Here is a 20,790-nt window from a genome sequence, read left to right on the forward strand (position 1 = left end):
CTTTCAATGTTATGGTTTGACATAGCTGCCAAGTACCCCCTTTCCCCCGGGAAACCCCCATTTTTTTTTACCATTTCCCGGCAGTCCCCCGTATTGGTTCCTCTCCCGTTATTCTCCCTTACTCCGTTCCTGCCGGCGGCCTTTTTTTGCTGCTTTGCCCATCTATGGGCACTGAAAATGGCTGGCGCTGGCACCAGAAGTCACGTGTACACATGTCCAGAAGTGCGTAGACGCGACTTCTGGCGCCGGCCATTTTCAGTGCCCATAGATGGGCAAAGCGACACCAGAAGTAGCGTCTACGCACTTCCGGACATGCGTAGACGTGACTTCCGTTGCTGGCGCCGGCCATTTTTGGTGCCCATAGATGGGCACAGCGACACCGGAGGTTGCGTCTACGCAACCTCCGGTGTCACGCAGCTGCCGATCCCGGATTTTGCAGTCCAGGACTTGGAAGGTATGTGGTTTGCCAACCCAGTTCAGAAATCATGGTTTCATGAGCACTTATGGCTCTGGCCCTACCCACGACTCACATCTGATTCCCCACCCTGCCCAGATCACCCACAAGTAAATGCAGTCCTTAACAGAAAAAAAAATTCCTCACCCCTGCCAACACTAGATGTTTGAAAGAGGGGATTCCCTCCATTAACCATTTTTTTAAAAAAACAAGTTCCTTACAGGGCAGCAGGAGAGGCCTCAGCCAACCGTCAACTTAATTTCCCAGAGGGATCTGAACATGCTAATTAGCATATGCAAAATTTCTGCCCATGTCTGAAGTTTTTAAGTACCTAACAATGTGTCTGCCCTTAGTGGCTGCTTATCTGAACATACCTTATCAGCCAGCGAAGGGCGTCTAAATTTTGCTGATTGACGCAATGATTGTCTAAGAAACATCTCATCCTTAATGGCATGTAGGCTAGAAGATAAATGGGAATGTTTAAACTGTATTTCTTAAATTAAAGGCAGTTTCCAAAAAAACTAAATAAAAAACAAAACAAAACCCCAGACATTAATTCTCAAACAAGGATAAAGCTGGGACCCAATGAGCTACAGAAGCCTTAATGTACCCAATGGGAATTTTGACTCCCTTTAACCAGCAGGCGCTTCCTAATGTCGGTTATGCAATACGGATGATGTACAACAGCTTTTTCATTATCTTCTTGTGGAAGCTTCATTTACATGAATTAAGGTTATACAGTGGAACCTCAGTTTAAGAACAGTCATGTTTACGAACAATTTGGTTTATGAACTCCGCAAAATGGGAAGTACTGTCCCGGTTTGCAAACTTTACCTCAGTCTAAGAACAGAATCTGAATGGTGGAAGGGCACCGGCAGCGGGAGGCCTCATTAGGGAATAATAATAATAATAATAATAATAATAATACCATATATTATTTATACCCCGCCCATCTGGCTGGTTTTCCCCAGCCACTCTGGGCGGCTTCCAACCGAATATTAAAAACAGTACAGCATCAAACATTAAAAACTTCCCTAAACAGGGCCGCCTTCAGTTGTCTTCTAAAACTAAAATAATTGCTTATTGTCTTGACATCTGCTGGGAGGGCATTCCACAGAGCGGGTGCCACTACTGAGAAGGCCCTCTGTCTGGTTCCCTGCAACCTCACCTCTCACAATGAGGGAACTGCCAGAAGGCCCTCGGTGCTGGATCTCAGTGTCCGGGCTGAATGATGGGGGTGGAGACGCTCCTTCAGGTATACTGGACCGAGGCCGTTTAGGGCTTTAAAGGTCAGTACCAACACTTTGAACTGTGCTTGGAAACGTACTGGGAGCCAGTGTAGATCTCTCAGGACCGGTGTTATGTGGTTCCGGCGGCCACTCCCAGTCACTAGTCTAGCTGCTGCATTCTGGATTAATTGCAGTTTCCGGGCCACCTTCAAAGGTAGTCCCACGTAGAGAGCATTGCAGTAGTCCAAGCAGGAAATAACCAGTGCATGCACCACTCTGGCGAGACAGTCCGCGGGCTGATGGAGCTGGTAGACAGCCGCCCTGGACACAGAATTAACCTGTGCCTCCATGGACAGCTGTGAGTTCAAAATGACTCCCAGGCTGCGCACCTTCAGGGGTACAGTTACCCCATTCAGGACCAGGGAATCCTCTACACCTGCCCACCTCCTGTCCCCCCAAAACAGTACTTCTGTCTTGTCAGGATTCAACCTCAATCCGTTAGCCACCATCCATCCTCCAACCGCCTCTAGGCACTCACACAGGACCTTCACCGCCTTCACTGGTTCTGATTTGAGAGAGGTATCTGCATACTGATGAACACCCAGCCCAAACCCCCTGATGATCTCTCCCAGCGGCTTCATATAGATATTAAAAAGCATGGGGGAGAGAACGGAACCCTGAGGCACCCCACAAGTGAGTGCCCAGGGGTCTGAACACTCATCCCCCAGCACCACTTTCTGAACACGGCCCAGGAGGAAGGAGCGGAACCACTGTATGATAGTGCCCCCAGCTCCCAGCCCCTCTAGACGGTCCAGAAGGATGTTATGGTCAATAGTGTCAAAGGCCGCTGAGAGATCCAGCAGAACCAGGAAACAGCTCTCACCTTTGTCCCTAGCTCGTCGGAGATCATCGACCAGCGCGACCAAGGCAGTTGCAGTCCCATGGTGAGGCCTGAATCCCGATTGGAAGGGATCCAAATGGTCCGCTTCTTCCAGGCGTGCTTGGAGTTGTTCAGCAACCACCCGCTCAATCACCTTGCCCAAGAATGGTAGATTTGAGACTGGGCAGTAGTTGGCCATATTGGCCGGGTCTAAAGATGTTTTTTAAAGAAGCGGTTTAATGACTGCCTCTTTCAGTGGGTCTGGGAAGGCTCCCTCATAGAGGGAAGTATTCACCACCCCACAGAGCACATCGCCCAGCCCTTCCCGGCTCGTTTTTATTAGCCAGGATGGGCAAGGATCAAGGATCTGAGTGACTTTATCTGCAAAAAACTTTGCAAAAGCATTGCAGGAGATCTTGGGGTCCCTACCAGGCCCCAATGATGAAGGTGGTTCCGATAGATTACGAACCACCTGAAAAAGTCTCCTGCTGCTGTTTTCTGCAGATGCAATAGAAACGGTGAAGAAGGTCCTCTTCGCCGTCGTCATTGCCACTTGGTAGGCTCCATGTTGAGCTCTAACCCGTGTCTGGTCTGATTCAGAATGAGTTTTCTGCCACCGGCGCTCTAGCCGTCTCAGCGATTGTTTCATCACCCTCAGCTCCGTGGAAAACCACAGGGCTGTCTGGGCTCCATGCAATCGGAGAGGTTGCTTCGGAGCCAGACAGTCAATAGCCCTGGTTAACTCCACATTCCAGCGGGCCACCAGGGAATCAGCTGAAAGGCCATCAACATGGGATAAAACATCCCCTACCACTCTCTGGAAGCCAATTGGATCCATTAAGTGGCGGGGCGGACCATCTGAATCGGTCCCACCTCCCTGCAGGGTCGCGGAGAAGTCCAGTTGCACCAGGAAGTGATCTGACCATGACACTTCTTTAGTTTCACTTTTACTTAATGTCAGATCACCAACATCCGTAGAGGTAAACACCAGGTCTAAGGCATGTCCATGGCTATGAGTTGGGCCAAACTTATTCAGGGACAGCCCCATGGCAGCCATGCTTTCCACGAAGTCCCGAGCGGCCCCTTGTAGGTTCGTGTCGGCATGGATGTTAAAATCCCCTAGGACAACCAAACTAGGTGTCTCTAGGATAACATCTGCCACGACCTGAAGCAGCTCGGGCAGGGAATCCTTGGTGCAGCGGGGAGGTCGGTATACTGCCCAACTTCCAGAACATGCACTCAGAAAACTGGGTCTTTCCAATAGGACACCTGGTGCAAACTAATGACTTCCTAAAAATCACTGCAAACCCCCCCTCCCCGCCCACATGCCCTGGGTTGCTGTGCATAAGAGAAACCTGGTGGACAAGCAGAGGCAAGGACAGGCCCATCTGCGTCGTCCAACCAGGTCTCTGTCACACATGCCAGGTCAAATCCTCCATCCACAATCAGATCGTGGATGGCAGTGGTTTTATTCATCATTGACCTGGCATTACACAGCAACACTTTCAGGTCATGTGGGTATCCCTTGCTGATTCCAGTATCCAGGGAAAGCGTGCCTCGGTTTAAGAACGGTTTTGGTTTAAGAACGGACTTTCGGAAAGGATTAAGTTTGTAAACTGAGGTACCACTGTATATGGCTAGTTGCACCAATATCCACTTAACAGTTTCTCTCTCACACCTATAAGTATTAGCAGCAGAAGCTCAGATCCAGACTGGTCCGTTGCTCCTACTTCCTATTGAAACCAATGGGGTTTAGATTAAATCATAACTAATTTCCCATCAATTTCAGTGGGACTAAATTCAATTAATATAGTTCTGGATTCAATCCAAAATATATATTTATGTTAACTGTATGATCCAGACATATGCAAAAGTATGTTTCCACTGAAATCAATGGATCTGAGAAAAGTTTAACTGAGGGTTGTTTGTATAGGATCAAAGTATTGTATTTAGAAGGGAGCTGAAGGCTCACCTAGACCAATCCCCTACAATGTGGGAATGATGGCTAAAGAATCCCTGACAGGTGGCCATCCAATCTCTCTTTAATAAACTCCAATGAAGGAGAGTCAACCACCTTCCAAGGGGATCTGTTCCACTGTCAAACAGCTCTTACTGTCAGAAAGTTCTTTCTAACCTTTACTTGGAATCTCCTTTCTTGTAATTTGAAACCATTGGTTCAGGTCCTACCCTTTGGAGCAGCAGAAAACAAGCTTGCTCCATCTTCCATGTGGCAGCCCTTCAGTTTTGAAGATGGCTGTCCTATCACCTCTCAGTCTTCTCTTCTCCAGGTTTAACATGCCCAACTCCCTCAACTGTTCCTCATAAGGCTTGGTTTCCAGACCTTTTATCATCTTGGATGTAATAATACCTTTTCTTTAGAATTTCGAACTTCATTTCCCAAGATCGACTTGATTTACTCAACTCCTGTTCAAGTCTAAACAGAGAGGTGAAAAGAGCATTGGTATGTTTTGTGAGTGTGGAAGTTAACAAATATTATAATATATGTGACAAATCCTTCTGTGAACACAAATTCTTGTGCATATACCTTTTTACGCGCAGCTTGGCATCTCGTTCAGATTTTCTAAGCCTCTTTATCTCTTCTTGTAAAGCTTTTTTCTCATCTTCCTGTTCAAGCGTATTACAAAAGAGAGCCATGCATCGATTGCCACTGTATACTAAACACACACACACACACACACAACTATAATAGTTGGCCACTGCTATTAATTTTAAACCCATCAATCAATGACTTAAATCTCAATTTTTCTATAGTGATATATTCTCAAATATCTTGCAATGACAAATATACTATATATTTTAGAAAGTGGTTTGTCTGCCTGTCAGTCCATCTCTTCTCTATAGGGTCAGCCACCTCTCGAGATATCATCGCCAAACTTAGCATGAGGGTTTCTCTGCAGAGGGGGTTGGGGAATGCTCTGTCTAGAGGAAGCACTTAGAATCTATAATGCTTTATCCGGCCAACTTGGGAGAGCCCTACTTGCAAAGGATCAGAGGTTGCAGGGAGCCCACTTGCAAAGGAACTATTAGAAACTCACTTTAAGTTCTTGGTTGTTCCTGTGGGACGGGTGGGCGTGGCTTGTGGGGAATGGCATCACATGTCAAATTGGGACTTGGGCCAGACCAAATTAGACCCGCAGGCCAAAGTTTCTCAAGTGTAGCAAAACAGCAGGGAATCTTTTGTAAAGATTTGACAACATCATCGTCTGGATTCTCCATAAAAAACTGTAGGAATGTGACCCCTGAGCAAAGGGCTAGAGCGGGCACAACCAATATGTTTTGGTCTATCTGTCCTGAAAGTCAACGAAGGAAAGCATGGGCAGTGAAAATATCAGCAAAGGCATGCTTGGGTTCTTGAGGAAGCACCCAGATGTGGTGCTCTACCTAAGGTGGTGTGTGGGTTACACCAGCTGTTTTGGACACACGACTGATAAAAAATATCAGGTGAGGATGCAGGTGTCCTTCTGCTGGAAGTGTCATTAAAAACAACAACCATGACTCTCACCTTTATATGGCCTGGTGCCTATTCCCCCAAGTTATGTTAGATCAGAGAAATAAAGCAATACCTTATCACCAAGACCTACCAACAATTCTGCTTCTTTTGCGGCAGCTTGTCTGACCTCTTTGGTGGCGGTGGCAGTGGCAACAGCAGCAAAGACAGCAGCAGCTTTTACTACTTTCCCTTTCAGTCCTTTCCTTCCCTTCTTTGCTAGCTTTCCTTCTTGCACTGAGGGCGCCTGTGAAAAAATAACAACAGCGATAAAGGAACCTGAGTTATTGTTGCACACTTTGGACATCACACTTTGAGATTTTCAAGGAACACGTTGTCTCAGAGGGATCCACCTCACCACTGAGATCCATTGTCTTCCTGCTCTGCAAACAGGGAGTCCGGCAGGTAGACATGAGCAGCAGGGCCTTTTCCATGGTGGTGTTCAGAATCAGGAATGCCCTCCCATGGGAAGCCCACCTGGCCTTCTCTGAATTGACATGTATAGGATTGTGCTGAAAGCTACTGGAGAATACAGAACATATCTATTTGTATTTTGTTTTGGTATTGCATTATATTTTATACCACTTGATTTCCAGAATCTCTAAGTAGTTTACATAAAAAAATATTATAATATATGCAAGCACACACAGACAAATACAGAAATTTATCAATAAAGCAACAAACAGCATCCATATGAACATTGCCTTAAAGTTTAAACAACATGCATCAAACACACAACTTGAAATTGTCAAGGAAATATGGGCTTGAACTGCATGAGGTATATGAGCTATTTATTTGTACACAGCAGCCGGTTTCTGATTTGTCAAGATACTTACGCTAGCCTTTTTTGGATAGTGGGCATTGCTCAGAGTTAAACAAAACTGTAAAATTTGTTATTATAAACATATGAGAAACTCTCAGTTGGTTAAGAACTGGTCCTTAGGTGAGTGAGGTTATTATATTCTATTTCAAACCCATTTCTTTTTCTTAAATGTATAATCAGTTTTCAGTAGTTAGCGGAAAGTAAGATTTTCATTATAGCTAACTGAACTTTCTGCGAAACGCAGGAATCCTGTTGTGCTTTTTTATATCTTCATGTTAAAAAAAAGAGCAAATTTCCTAGCGCAAACACAACTCAGATATATACAAATACAAGGCTTTGCAAACCTTTTGAAATGGCTGCAGGTGCCCTCCACTGTATCTGCCTACAACTCAAGCAACTTCGCCAAATCTGTGTTAGACGATAAATATTGAATAAGGTGCATATGTGCTTAACAGTAATTGTATTCTATTTTCTCTCATGCTGCTTTATGAACCTTGTTGGATGCCTTCCAGTATGCCTCTGAATACCAGCCAAAATTACCCAGATAGATAGTGTTATTTGTTGACTTATTCACATAAAGGCCACAGCAGCAATGGACATAATCAGCAAATTAAGCAGGGATGCCGGGGTGCCCAGAGAGCAGCCCAGGGACTCTGAGGTTCTGATCGGCACCAATACTTTTTTCATGATATAACAGCGAAAGAGATGAGTGCAGTCCATACCTTATCCTATTTCCTGTTATTAGTATATTATTTCTTTGGCGTTAAAGATTGCCCCCCTATTCACAATTGCTGTGCAACAGAAGGAACAGCAGGTAGTGCCGATTATTTCTAGGTGATGCTTACCACAAGGAATGGTTCCTTGCAGCATCTATATTATTCAAGAATATGGCATCCATGTAGTAGTGAAATGTATTGAGCTAACTTTTAGAGTAAACCCATTGAAATTAATGGACCTAAGTCAGTTATGGTGACTAATTTGAATGGGTCAACTCTTGAGTATGACTAATGCCAGATACAAGCTAGTGCTCCTTTTCAAGTTATTAATGATAATTTAAATAATAATAATAATAATTTATTATTTATACCTCGCCCATCTGGCTGGGTTTCCCCAGTCACTCTCAGCGGCTTCCAACAAAATATTAAAATACAATGGTCTGTTAAACATTAAAAGCTTCCCTAAACAGGGCTGCCTTCAGATGTCTTCTAAAAGTCTGGTAGATGTTTTTCTCTTTGACACCTGGTGGGAGGGCGTTCCACAGGGCGGGTGCCACTACTGAGAAGGCCCACTACCGAGAAGCATTGCAAGTCTACCATTAAATTCATTATAAGGATGGTATATTCTAATAAAGGAATGTTCTGCTCCATAATTTTATTATGGCCTCATAATATATTATGGCCTCATAATATATGGTGCTGGAGGAGACTCTTGAGAGTCCCATGGACTGCAAGAAGATCAAACCTATCCATCCTGAAGGAAATCAGCCCTGAGTGCTCACTGGAAGGACAGATCCTGAAACTGAGGCTCCAATACTTTGGCCACCTCATGAGAAGAGAAGACTCCCTGGAAAAGACCCTTATGTTGGGAAAGATTGAGGGCATAAGGAGAAGGGGACGACAGAGGATGAGATGGTTGGACAGTGTTCTCGAAGCTACGAACATGAGTCTGACCAAACTGCGGGAGGCAGTGGAAGACAGAAGTGCCTGGCGTGCTCTGGTCCATGGGGTCACGAAGAGTCGGACACGACTAAACGACTAAACAACAACAACAACAACATATTTCTTACTTTGAAACTGTTCAGGCAGCATTATCTGATCAATGTTATCGCTTTCCCTTCACTTTCACTCACACCTTCTGCTCCATTTTTCCTTGCAGCTCTCACTTCCAGCCCTGGATAGACAACCCCACTCAGGACCCAGTCACCAGATCAGCAGCCATGGCCACCTCACAGAGATGGCCCTTACTAGGACCAAGACCTGGGAGACCAGAGTTTGAATCCCCACTCTTAGCCTAAATCACCTCAACAGGGTTGTTGTAAGGGGATGAAATGGGGCAAAGGAGAAGAACCATGCAAACCTCATTGAGATGGTTGGGAGATAAAGGTGGTACATAAATAAAATAAATAATAAGGTAATAAAATATACACCAACATTTCTTAACAATATGAGCTTTGCCATGTGGCATGGTGGAGCTGTTTGAGAAATATAAACCCGAGGCTCCCTTCAGCTTACTGACCTTCGAATCCTGGCCACGATGTCTCACTTTTTAAAGTCTCCTTATTGCAGGGGTTGCCAACATGGTGCCCCCCTTAATGTTGTTGAACTGCAATTCCCATAATCCCAATGGAAACTGTCAATTGTGGCAAATACATGTTGGAACAGAAATTTCTGCTTTCCTACACCCCTAGTTACGGATGAGCCACACTTCCAAGTTTCCAGCTGTCACTACTATCTCTTTGCTCTGTTGGTTGGTCTGAAAATATTAATCACATAGATTCCCCCCCCAAAAAATTAACCCTTTGGCCCCTATCCAGGAAAAGTTAGCGATGCTTAAGTCCTACTGAAATCCACGCAGCGAGTGAGTTAAGACTCACCTAAGCCAGATCAGCTGATGATCCTGCAGGGTAATTTATTGGAAAACAGTTTTTAAGGGATAAATGACACTGATGCCTGGGGTTACTAGCTTGCCTCCTAAAGCACAGCAAACAGAAAGCTTGATAACACACTGCATTTTATATTTATCAGTACAAACTAAAGATATTTTGAAACTATTTGCACATTATAATTAACTGGTCATATTTCTGTCCTTTCTTCTGGAACAGTTTTTAGAATCAGCTAATCTCAGCATGTGCAGCTTTCCCACTGAATGTCACACTTTCCCAAATATCAGTTTGATTAATAAAGGAAGTCAAATACCTTTTGCGGGCAATACAGCTTCAAAGAGCCAGGGAGATTTATAAATGAATTGAGATGTTAACTTTTGAGTACTTGGCTTGCTGAGTGCCACTATTTGAAGTATGAGGAAGATGTATGGAAACAATAACCTTTAGTCAGTGTTTATCAGCTCTAAATTCAACCTGTCTTTTTTGAAGGAATATAAAAATAACATTTTGTTATTTAGAAGGCACCCACTGCACCCACCTTTTAAGTTAAGCAGCGCTGAGAACATCCAGGGAACAGAGACCACAACAGATAAGGCTCTGAGTCACATGATCTCATGGAGATATTTGTTTTATACTAGGTCAATTGAAAGAAACATGCCTTGTGTACAAAACTATCTTTGGAAGCCTCACTAGAGTTTGAGAAGATTAACAATTAAGCAAGAACCTCTCACTTTAAAAATCTAAAAGCAGTGGCATAGTGTGTGTGTGTGTGGAACGCAAATTTCTGAGGGGATGCAACCAGACACCCTGACAACAGGCTCCCTCATCAAGGCTGAAGCCACAGGGAGGCAAACTGTGCATGGCCCGGGCCTTTGGGGCTAGGGTGGTGCACTGCCTCCTCCTCCTTCTCATGGCTGCGAAGAGACAGCTGTGCATGCCCTGCCCCTGTGCCAGCTGTGAGGGAGGGAAAGGGAGGGCACTGCCACCACTGCTGCCCACTGAGGAAAGAGGAAAAGGAAGGCGGGAAAGCACTGGGCGTTGCCCAGAGCACCTCACTGCAAGGACAGGAGGATGAGGCGACACAGCAAGGGGGGCTGTGACACCAGTAATACCAGTAAGGGGCAACGGGGCCACCTCCCATTCATGAAAAACCATGGTTGAAATGTTACTTGTGCAAGCGCCTTTCCCTTGCCACCTAATAAACAACATTGAGGTTGAGGGGTTGAGGCTGTGAGGTTCAGAGGGTGGGGCTTCCAGGGAGTCTCGTGCTTCAGAAGTCTTTAGCTCTGGGCTGGCAAGCGAGTCTCATCTGCAGAGCGAACCAAGGGCAAGAGAAGAAGTGCACACACTGAGGTCCTTGGCTCCTCATCTCTACTGAGAAATGCATTCACCAGGCAAACCAATTAACTGAAGAGGGAGACTCACCTCGCTTTCCCTCCCTCATGTTCCTTTCTTTCCCTTCTCTCCAATTTTGCCTGCCATTGTGGGTAAGGTGCCCCTGCTGTCTGGCCGTCCCTTATGCAGCTCTGCATCCCACCATGTTAGGTTGCATTGCTGCCACTGAGGCAGGCAACCAAGACTTTGACTGAAATGGGCGTGAGTGAATTGCCACAAGGCAGGCTGTGGGCGGTGCCATTTGCAAAGCAGCAAATCAACAACAGTGGAGGCGGCTGAGGAGAAGAGCAACCTTCAGAGAGTAGGCTTTCTGCAACAACTTCTACCACACCACACCACACCCACACCCACACACATACAGTTTTTATTGTAAGATTTTTCATAAGTAATAAATGCACATTCAGTGTCTCTATTTTCAAATCACAGAATCCTTCATATCCTTCATTTACAGTCAGTTTGAGACATTTTTTGTTGGAGGCAATGTGGGGCTGAGGGAGAAAGAGAGGAGAAAACAGAGAAAGAGAAAAATAGGAGGGCGGAAAGCGGAGGAGGTGAGGGAGACTTGAAACTTTCATTCTTTACGTCAGGCATCCCCAAACTGTGGCCCTCCAGATGTTTTCGCCTACAACTCCCAGGATCCCTAGCTAACAGGACCAGTGGTCAGGGATGATGGGAATTGTAGTCCAAAACATCTGGAGGGCCGAAGTTTGAGGATGCCTGCATTACGTGGTATATGAGTGGAGCTTTTTTTTAATCAGTGTCGTGTGGATAGGTGTCTTATTTTTGCTGGCAGAACAAGAGATCAGAGGCCCCAAGGTATGGTTGGTTGCAGGGTGTTTTGTTTGTGTGTGCCAGCCAACTGGCTGTGCTTTTAGGCAATACTCATTCCAATCCTCTCTCCACCTCCATCTCCCAGCCCAAAAGTCAAGCATACCATACCATGTATATCAGGTACATCCCATATCATTAAGTAATAAGAACATAAACAATAAATAAAGTAAAAAAATCACCCTTGGTACAGCAGCAGCAGCAGCGGCAGTGGCCTGTGCCATTTTTACAGCTTCTTGTGCTTCTTTTACTTCCTTAAAAATACAAAGACAAAAGAAAATTCAACATGGTCGCGGGAATAAATTATTTATAAAAGTTCAAGAACTAGAAAGGAAAGCTTGGTTTCTCTAAGGTTCTCATTCTTCCAATCATAAGTTATTCCAATCATAAGTTCATTTCTCCACATTTCTACACCAGTTTGCAAATTTTTAAAAAGATCCTGCCTGAAATGTAGTCTGCATTTTTGTGTGAATTTCTCCTACCGGTACAATCCCCTACTGTCCAATTTCCCCTAATTTACACATTTTGCAAAACATTTTCCTCTATTGCAATGCATTTGCGTATGTTATTTTCACTAATATATGCATTTGTATGCACAGTTTACCCTTGTATAGGGATTTTTTACACACATTACTTGGCCAGAGAACTGGATTTCAATATCCAGACGTGTGAATTGTGAAGGATAACTCTTCTTCAATTCACATACTGTTTTTAAAAAGTGAAAGTTTGGTAAGTTTGCCTTTAAATGAGAACCACATTGAATGTGTTCCCATTCTCTGCAGGCAGGTTTGTGGAGTGAAAATTGTGGCTGCTGCACTCCACCCCAGGTTCTGCTGCTACTGTGCTGGAGTGAGACACCCACAAGTTGTCTCCCAATTCCAGTCACCACACAGAGGCAGCTTAAGGTCCCAAATAGTTTGCTGCTACCGAAGAAAAGGCTTCAGTAATACAGTTCCAGGTGCTGATATATACATTCAGCTTGTAGGCTATGCAGATACACACATACCAATATAAATTCTGTTGCTTCAGCAATTCAAGATGTAACACAGACTTCGACCCACTGAGTGGGACCCACTGAGTTGCTATAGCAACTGGCTTGGCTGACCTTGCACCTGTTGGCTTATCTCATGCATGTGGTGATTTGTGCTCATGAATAACAGAGTCCAGTCAACAGAGTCCAGGTTCAGCTATAACGCTAAGCCAAACCACAGTAGCAGGGCAGCATCAGGACTGGGGGGAGGAGCACATCGGTTGCCACCTTTGATCTGGGAACCTGGCTAAGAACATAAGAAGAGCCTGCTGGATCAGATCGGTGACCCATCTAGTCCAGCATCTGTTTCTCATAGCAGCCAACCAGAGAACTATGGGAAGCAAGAGCTGAGCACAACAGAATTCTTCCCTCCAGCAACCGGCATTCAGAAGCACACTGCCTTTGACACTGGAGGAAGAACACATTTGTCAGGGACATAGCTGCCAAGTCTCCCGTATTCCCTGGGAAACCCCCGTTTTTTCCAGCTGTCCCCAGCCGAAAAAGTGGATTTTTTTGTTTTTCCCCTGTTTATTCTGGCGCGGCGGCAATTTTGGAACTGGGCGGAGCATGCTCAGAAGCGACTTTTGATGCTGCTTTGCCCAGTTCCAAAATGGCTGCAGCGCGACTTCTGGTGCAGCGGCCATTTTGGAACAGGGCAGAGCAGCATCAAAAGTCGCTTCTGTGCATGCTCCACCCAGTTCCAAAATAGCGGCAGCGCTATTTCTGGTCTGCTACTTCCGGTCCAGTCCCTTATTTCTCAGGCCGGAACTTGGCAGGTATGGTCAGGGATAGTAACCATTCATAGCCATATCCCCTATCAGTTCGTATAATCTCATAGATATTTGGATGAAGGGTGGTATAACAAGAAGCAAGCAAGCAAGCAAGCCTCATATAAATCCATCCAAGATGGTGGCCATCACTGCCTCTTACGGAAGCACATTCCATGGTGTATCTATGCAATGTGTAAATAAGTTCTTTCTTTTGTTTGTCCTGAATGTTCCAACATTCAGCTTCATTGGATCAACCTGCACATTGCTCATTCATGCTAAGCATGGTTTGGCTAAGTGTTATGTGCAAACTATTTACAAGCAGCAGTTCATTTAGGTAATTCTAGGCTCTTTATATGGCAATGTGCATTACATAGTTTACATCCAAATGTGGTAATGCACCAAGCCAGTTTTTGGTGTGGAGGTCCTCCTGTGAATTCTGCTGAATGGGGTCTCAAACGTCTGCACTTAAGTCCTGCCCCGGTGGCACCATAGCTCTCCAGAGGACCAGGGCCGTCTCTAAGGCAAAGCTGGGTGGCGCAGGGCGCCACCAGGGGGGGCGCTGTGCGGCTGTGCCTGCCAGCCGCACTGGGAAACGGGGTGGGGGGGCACCGGAGGGATCTTCAAACCACGGCGCCAGGGTGCCAGATACGCTTAAGACGGCCCTGCAGAGGACCAGGTTAGATATAAAACTGATTGGAACACAATGTCTCCCGTTGCTATGCCCAGAGGCAATGACTCCCCATCCTTGAGGGAAGAGGACATGGATTCAGAGGCCTCATCTTAGATGAGGACAAGGATTTGCCCCCTGAATCAACCTTTGATTGTCTTGCCTCCTCAGCATTGGAGGTCTCCACAAGGACACTGTCTCTTTGGCCAAAAGAGATTTCATAGAGCTCCCCAGAGGCTATAGTAGAACCCTGGCCGCCCCTCCATGCCAAGGGAGTCAATGGCTTCTAAAATAGTTGGGTGCTGAGAAGAAGCTGCAGTCCTGTTTAAAACTCAGTCTAGGACGGTTCACTGGTGTCTGGAGCAACGTTCAAGCCTGCCTTGCCTAAGCCTAGGAGCCACTTGGAGCTATCCAGGGTGCTGCCCACCTTGCTTACTTGACTTCTGGACCTTGTCATCTCAGTTGCTTGACTTTGCTTGTCTGCATCTCTTCTCTACTTTGTCTGACCTTGCTTTGCTGGAACATGGCATTTGCTTGTCCAGACTTTGATCATGGATCCTGAACTGGTACTACTGATATGTGATGTGGTGTCTGTGGACTCTGTGCCTAGTACATAGCCCCATTTGGGCTAGAACTTTGTTCTCTGGCTGGGACCACTGGGATAGAATACCCTTGGACACTCAGATATCACAACAAGACTCTGTATGTAAATTAATGATGAATGTAATTCTGTATTTCACATTTAAATACCAACTTGAATCCCTCACTCATTTTTTAAAGGAGAAGGTAAAAAATGCAGAATACAGTGCTACCTCGGGTTAAGAACTTAATTTGTTCCAGAGGTCCGTTCTTAACCTTAAACGGTTCTTAACCTGAGGCGTGTTTTTGCTAATGGGGCAAAGTTCCTGGGGCAAAGTTCTTAACCTGGAGCAACCACTTCCTGGTTAGCGGAGTTTGTAACCCAAAGCGTCTGTAACCCGAGGTACCACTGTATGTCATAATGTGATTTTCTGAAGTGAAGATTAGGGTACTGTAACTAAATCTGGCATGCACACTCAGAGCAGAATTCTAATTTCCAAGTTCAAACTCTAGTGCCACCCTTGGACTTGTCTTCAAAAGCTGAAGAAAGACGCAAAATAAACAGTTAAGGGATTGTAATCTAATACTCATGTACATATTCAGAACAGAATTTTAAACTTCAGGATCACACACCACCTCTGCTCCCATTTTCAAGGGGGCTGAAAAAGCTGTGAAGCACATTTTGTTATATAATAATGCCGATAAGCTTGAGAGGTCACAATGGAGCTTGACCTAAATTTATGAATGAATTCTCCATTTCACGTTGGGACACCAGCTCAATCCTTTCAGCAATTTTACTGGGAAGGGAAATATGAGGAAAAATGCACAAGGTGCTATAATGCAATATCTGAACAAGACCTAGCAAACATGATGTTTAGTAGCTTAATACTTTTGTCTAGGAACTTACCAGAGCTTTAGCTAGAACTCTCTGCTTCTCCCTGTCAAGTTCCAGTTTTATGATTTCTTGAGAGTTCTGAAGCTAAAATGTAAAACATGATTGTGAGCTTTCAGATTATAAGTGGGTATCACTGTGAACTGCATCCGAAGAGCTCCTCTAGACTGGTGTGTCCCCCCCAGGGGTATTCAATAATAGTGCATTAGAGATGGATTCATACTGTACCATCCACATATCATTGTTCTGCTTTATTATTTTTGTGGTGCTTCCTCAATGTTACCACATTATAGCCATCTGGAGGAGCACAAGAAAACGAGGACAAAACAAAACAAAACACCTTGTAATATTTGTGGTTTAAAAGTTACAGGATTTCAGCAGGAATCTATGGGACATGAACTGATAGGAAACTAAGCAGTATGTCCATCCCCAAAACTTTTGCAGGAGAAGACAGTATTGAAAGTGAGATCGCATATACCATCATGAGCACAAATAATAATGAAGGACGTGTGGTGGGGGTGGGGCTTGTTTTATTTGATTTTTTAATTTAATTTATATACTGCCATTTATCAAAAGAATCCATGGCGGTGTACAACATTAAAAACATATTTTATGGAGAATAATAATGAAAACATAAAACAAAGCATAATAATAGATAGCATAATAATAAAATAGTCATACTAACAGTCCCCCCGTCACACAGTGTTAACAGACCATAGATTATTTGATGGCCAAAGGCCCGGGTAACAGGAATGTTTTCGCCTGGTGCCTAAAGATATGTAATGATGGCCTCTCTGGGGAGACCATTCCACAGATGGAGGGGCCATCACAAAAAAGGCCCGTTCTCGTGTTGCCACCCTCTGAACCTCTCGAGGAGAGGGGACGTAGAGAAGAGCCTTGGATGACAAGAGCAGGGTCCAGGTTGGTTAATATGGGGAGAGGCAATCCTTAAGGTATTGAGTTCCTGAGCTGTGTAAGGCTTTATAGCTCAACATGCTTTTGTAGACCCACCAAAATCAAAGTGTTGTCTAAGATTAGTAAACCTTCATGTTGGAAATAGTCAGGCAGCCAGTGTAACTGGTACAGCAGCGATAGGAAGCCCATGGGAAAGGGGAAATCTCTTCCTTTTCTTTCTTTTCCTCCTGAAGCATCCCTGAAATATTCCTTCTTCAGGAGATTGGTCCCTGCAAAGTTCCCTACAAGTGAATGCAGCCCTATGGCTCAAAAAGGTTCCCCACCCTCTGCATTCTCCCTACTCTATAGGCCCAGCTGGTATCAACATTTTGTAAGTTCTGAGACTACACAGGTGCTTGTCAGGCCTTTTGAGGGACTTTAAAACATTATTTTTCATTTGATTTACAAACTGCATTCCTACGAAGTTTTTAAAAACCACCCTGTTATTTTGTGGTGGAGCCATTTCACTTTCACAACAGACACTCAGCAGCCTGACTTTGCTGTTGGGACAGAATGATATTAGACATGTCAAATCCACATTTTTTTTTTACACTGTCCCTGCTAATTGCAGGTACTGTACTGAAATTTCACAAGCTTGTTCCCTTGCGCACCTGACCCAGGTAACTTCCAGCTTTGGGACTCTGAGATTTCCCAGTTCAAGCCCCCCGGTAGCTGCATCGTTCTAAAAGGAAGAACACCAGCTTGTTTGATCTCCAAACAATAAGGGGGCTAATAGAAAACATAGCTCAAAAGCTGGGGCAGGAGGATAGCCAGCCTTTGAACATCCTTTCAGCTATATGGGGGTGAATGACTCCCTGGCTCTTGCGTCTTTCTGTGAGTTAATCCATCACTGTCAACAAAATAAATAAATAAAGGAATACAGTACCTTCTCAATTGTCTTCATATCGTTTTGCCTTTTGTCCTGCATAAGTTTTATTTCAGCCTCTGAAAGAAGCAGGGGGGAAAAAGGGGTGGTGGGATAAAGCAGACCATGAAATTACATGGCTATTTAAAGAGATTCATATTGTGCACTACAGGTCAGTCTGTGAGACCACTGGAATGCAGGGTGGATGGAGGCAGTGGCAGACCGGTGACCTTCACAACTGCCCTTGACATTCGCATCCCTTCTCCCCGCTGTTCAGCTGGCTGGCCAGAGAGAGAGAGAGGGAGAAATAAGTTCAAGAGCCAAGTGTGTCTGAACGCCCATTGCTTTTCATTAATACTAGCCTTGCCCATCCTTGCTGTTAGTCACAGCTAATACAAAGTGCTTTAGCAGGTGGTTCTTTATTGCTCAGGCCAAGGTTCTGAGTATTGGGCAGCGCTGGGGGTGGGGTGGGGAGAAGACACCATAATGTGAGGTGATGAAATTACATTAGTATAATCAGTGCTTTCTTTTTTTGGGGGGTGCAGGGGGATGCATACCTCTAAACATTTTGTGAATCTTTGTACTTTTGTCCATTTACTGTATTTATTTTTCTCAATTTGAACTATAAAATGGTGATTTTCTTGAGTCAAAATGATAGTACCCCTAAAAAAAATTTTAAGGGAAAAAAGCACTGAGTATAATTCTGGCTGCATGCTTTATTCTTGTCCAACGGCATTGCTGCTTTTATCCCCCTTAATCCCATTAACGCTGTTGTAATGACTTCATTTGTATTGTTAGGATGGATATTCTTTTTTTAAAAAAGCACTTTACCACTGTAAAGCATGCAAGCTGCATTGGGAGCCCCTAGAAGACCAGAAGGCAAGATATATATTTTTTAAGAAAAGATTTTTTTTTAAATAAAAAACCTTCTATACTCAGACATTTCTGACTTTCCAGCATGCAACAATAAAAAAACATGTTAGCATTTGCATATTTATATTCTGTTGGTTTTTTTTAAAAATACTCAAGCAGTATATAAATTTTATGAAATAAAAAAGAAATATGCACACATTTTAAGATGTCATAAATTCAAGCCTTTTCTAAAAGAGGAATTGGTAAAATATATAACTAATTAAGGCTCTGGGACATCAGCTCTGCCTTGAAATAACTAGCAAAACATAGCATTTCATTCTGCAGCAGATGTATTGTAATGTCTATTATGCACCTCACTAACATAGATTTCTTCTTATACTTCGTTGTCAGATGCGTACTACATAGGAGCAGGTATAGCTACAGTATTGCTTTATTAGAAGAATAAATATTTGTTAAAGACTTTGGATAAAATTATTTCACAGTACAGTGGTACCTCAGGTTACAGGTGCTTCAGGTTACAGACTCCGCTAACTCAGAAATAGTACCTCGGGTTAAGAATTTTACCTCAGGATGAGAACAAAAATCACATGGCAGTGGGAGGCCCCATTAGCTAAAGTGGTACCTCAGGTTAAGAACAGTTTCAGGTTAAGAATGGACCTCTGGAACGAATTAAGTTCTTAACCTGAGGTACTACTGCACAGTACAACATAATCATTTGGAACTGTAAATATAAGAAGTCTCAACATTTGTGTAAATAACAAACCTTTCTCCCCACCCCCCTTGGTAAATACAAGGAGAACATACGTTGAAACAAGGTTACTTTCTACTACTTCTGAAAGACTTCAAGACCACATCAAGTTACAGAGAAAATGGGGGAAAAACAATAATTACCATGCTATGCTTATTGGCTTAATTTAGGCTCCGCATAATTTCCACAAAATTTCAATAAAATAAAATAAAATCAGTTTCTTGTTCTATAAGGAAAGTTTACCTAAATTAGTCATTTCTTTTGCTTTGAGTTTTATAACATCTTGAAGGCGTTTAAGCTTGTCAAGCAGGTGAGCATTTTCTCCTTTCAACTCCAAGTTTGCTTGCTGAAGCAAATCTTTTTCAATCATTAAATCATGTACGATCTGAAAGATTAAGAAGCCGCCTGTTTTCAAATTGTGAGGCGTAAAAGGAAAAACACCACCACAAATACTCAATGTAAATATGCTGCCGGGGGGTGGGTGGGGAGGCACACATGGGACACACAGTAATTATACAATGCAAGCTATCATATCGCTTTTCTGAATCCTGTCATATTAGTTATAATATGAATGGGAGGGGAAACTAAGGGGACTAAATAGAACTTTCCGGAAGAAAGGCTGTGGAACCCTACATACAAAGACTGTAACACATGGGGACACGTTATTGACAGGAATAATGCATATCATACTGTTTGTTTGCCCTCATCATTCAGGCCAATTTAATGTGGGGCCTGCATCCAGGAAGGCAGCTGGGCCTATCCACCCACACTTCTCTCTGTGCTTATGAAGTGCTGTCCGTAACTAGGCAGGCAAGAGAAGCCATGGGCAGGCAACTCCAGGGGGTTGCAAAGTGCGCGGCTATGGAGAAAAGGGGGGGCTTGTCGCTTTTGTGCCGTTTCTCAGTGACAGCACTGCCATTGCCATGAGGAGCACATCAGACGTCAAATCGGTGAAATTTCCAGGCTGGGAGCCACATGGAGTCCATCAGGCAGCCTGATACCAACACAGTTGGTTTTTCTGCTTCATGCCGGAGCCACCCAGAGGCAATTCATATTCTGAACATTAAGATAACTTTGCATGCACGTCACACATAGGCCGTCCAAGGGTTTCCTTTTTTTTTTTAATGCCATTGAAGACTCTGGTTTAAATCTCCATGCGAACAGTGATAACCTTGTAGGAAAGTTCCAGGACAGCACGCAACAAAAGACTTTAAAGTTATACTTTTGGTAAAGCAAACTCATTTACATTTTTATTATGCATGCCCTTTGTTAAAATCTTGCCACGTTCATTATGGAAAGGACTTCGTATGCATCCAAGCTTATTGGGAGAGCCACCCTTTCTTCTTGTCTGCTTCAAAGCTATTTAACACATTTGCATAGATTGTCAAATGGCTGTCGAGATTTTTACTGCCGCATATTTCTTTTCAACAAGATGGAAAAAAGCTCTCAGAAGAAAGTTGAAACGTGCGGCTTGGCAATGGCCACTAGTACATCATGTGGATTTCTGATATCCTTATAGAAAAAAAGTCCCAAAGCTAGAAACATTATGACTAGTAATTATTTAAAGGAAACGTGTCTTTTTGATTAGTTTCGAAAGCAGGTTTCCCCTTTTAAGATCATCTGAAGATAAAGAAGAAAGAAAACTAGCAGACTCTGCCTGGAACATATTTATACCTAAATGTGATTTATCTTG

The 20,790-nt window shown here is 44.0% G+C and overlaps 1 protein-coding gene across 1 annotated transcript in view; it reads right to left on the reverse strand.

Moving 5' to 3' along the window:
• Positions 1-20,790, reverse strand: part of C12H10orf67 (chromosome 12 C10orf67 homolog) — a 43,773-nt gene that overhangs the window by 6,468 nt on the left and 16,515 nt on the right. Inside the window, exons 6-12 of the mRNA XM_060281063.1 lie at positions 19,341-19,482; positions 17,498-17,556; positions 15,673-15,744; positions 6,166-6,318; positions 5,109-5,188; positions 4,932-4,997; positions 829-913 (exon numbers count right to left, since the gene is read on the reverse strand). Coding sequence (XP_060137046.1) covers positions 829-913; positions 4,932-4,997; positions 5,109-5,188; positions 6,166-6,318; positions 15,673-15,744; positions 17,498-17,556; positions 19,341-19,482 — 657 coding nt within the window. The remainder of the gene's footprint in view (positions 1-828; positions 914-4,931; positions 4,998-5,108; positions 5,189-6,165; positions 6,319-15,672; positions 15,745-17,497; positions 17,557-19,340; positions 19,483-20,790) is intronic.

The sequence above is a fragment of the Zootoca vivipara genome, chromosome 12 (assembly GCF_963506605.1).
Source record: "Zootoca vivipara chromosome 12, rZooViv1.1, whole genome shotgun sequence".
In the NCBI taxonomy this organism is placed as follows: Eukaryota; Metazoa; Chordata; class Lepidosauria; order Squamata; family Lacertidae; genus Zootoca; species Zootoca vivipara.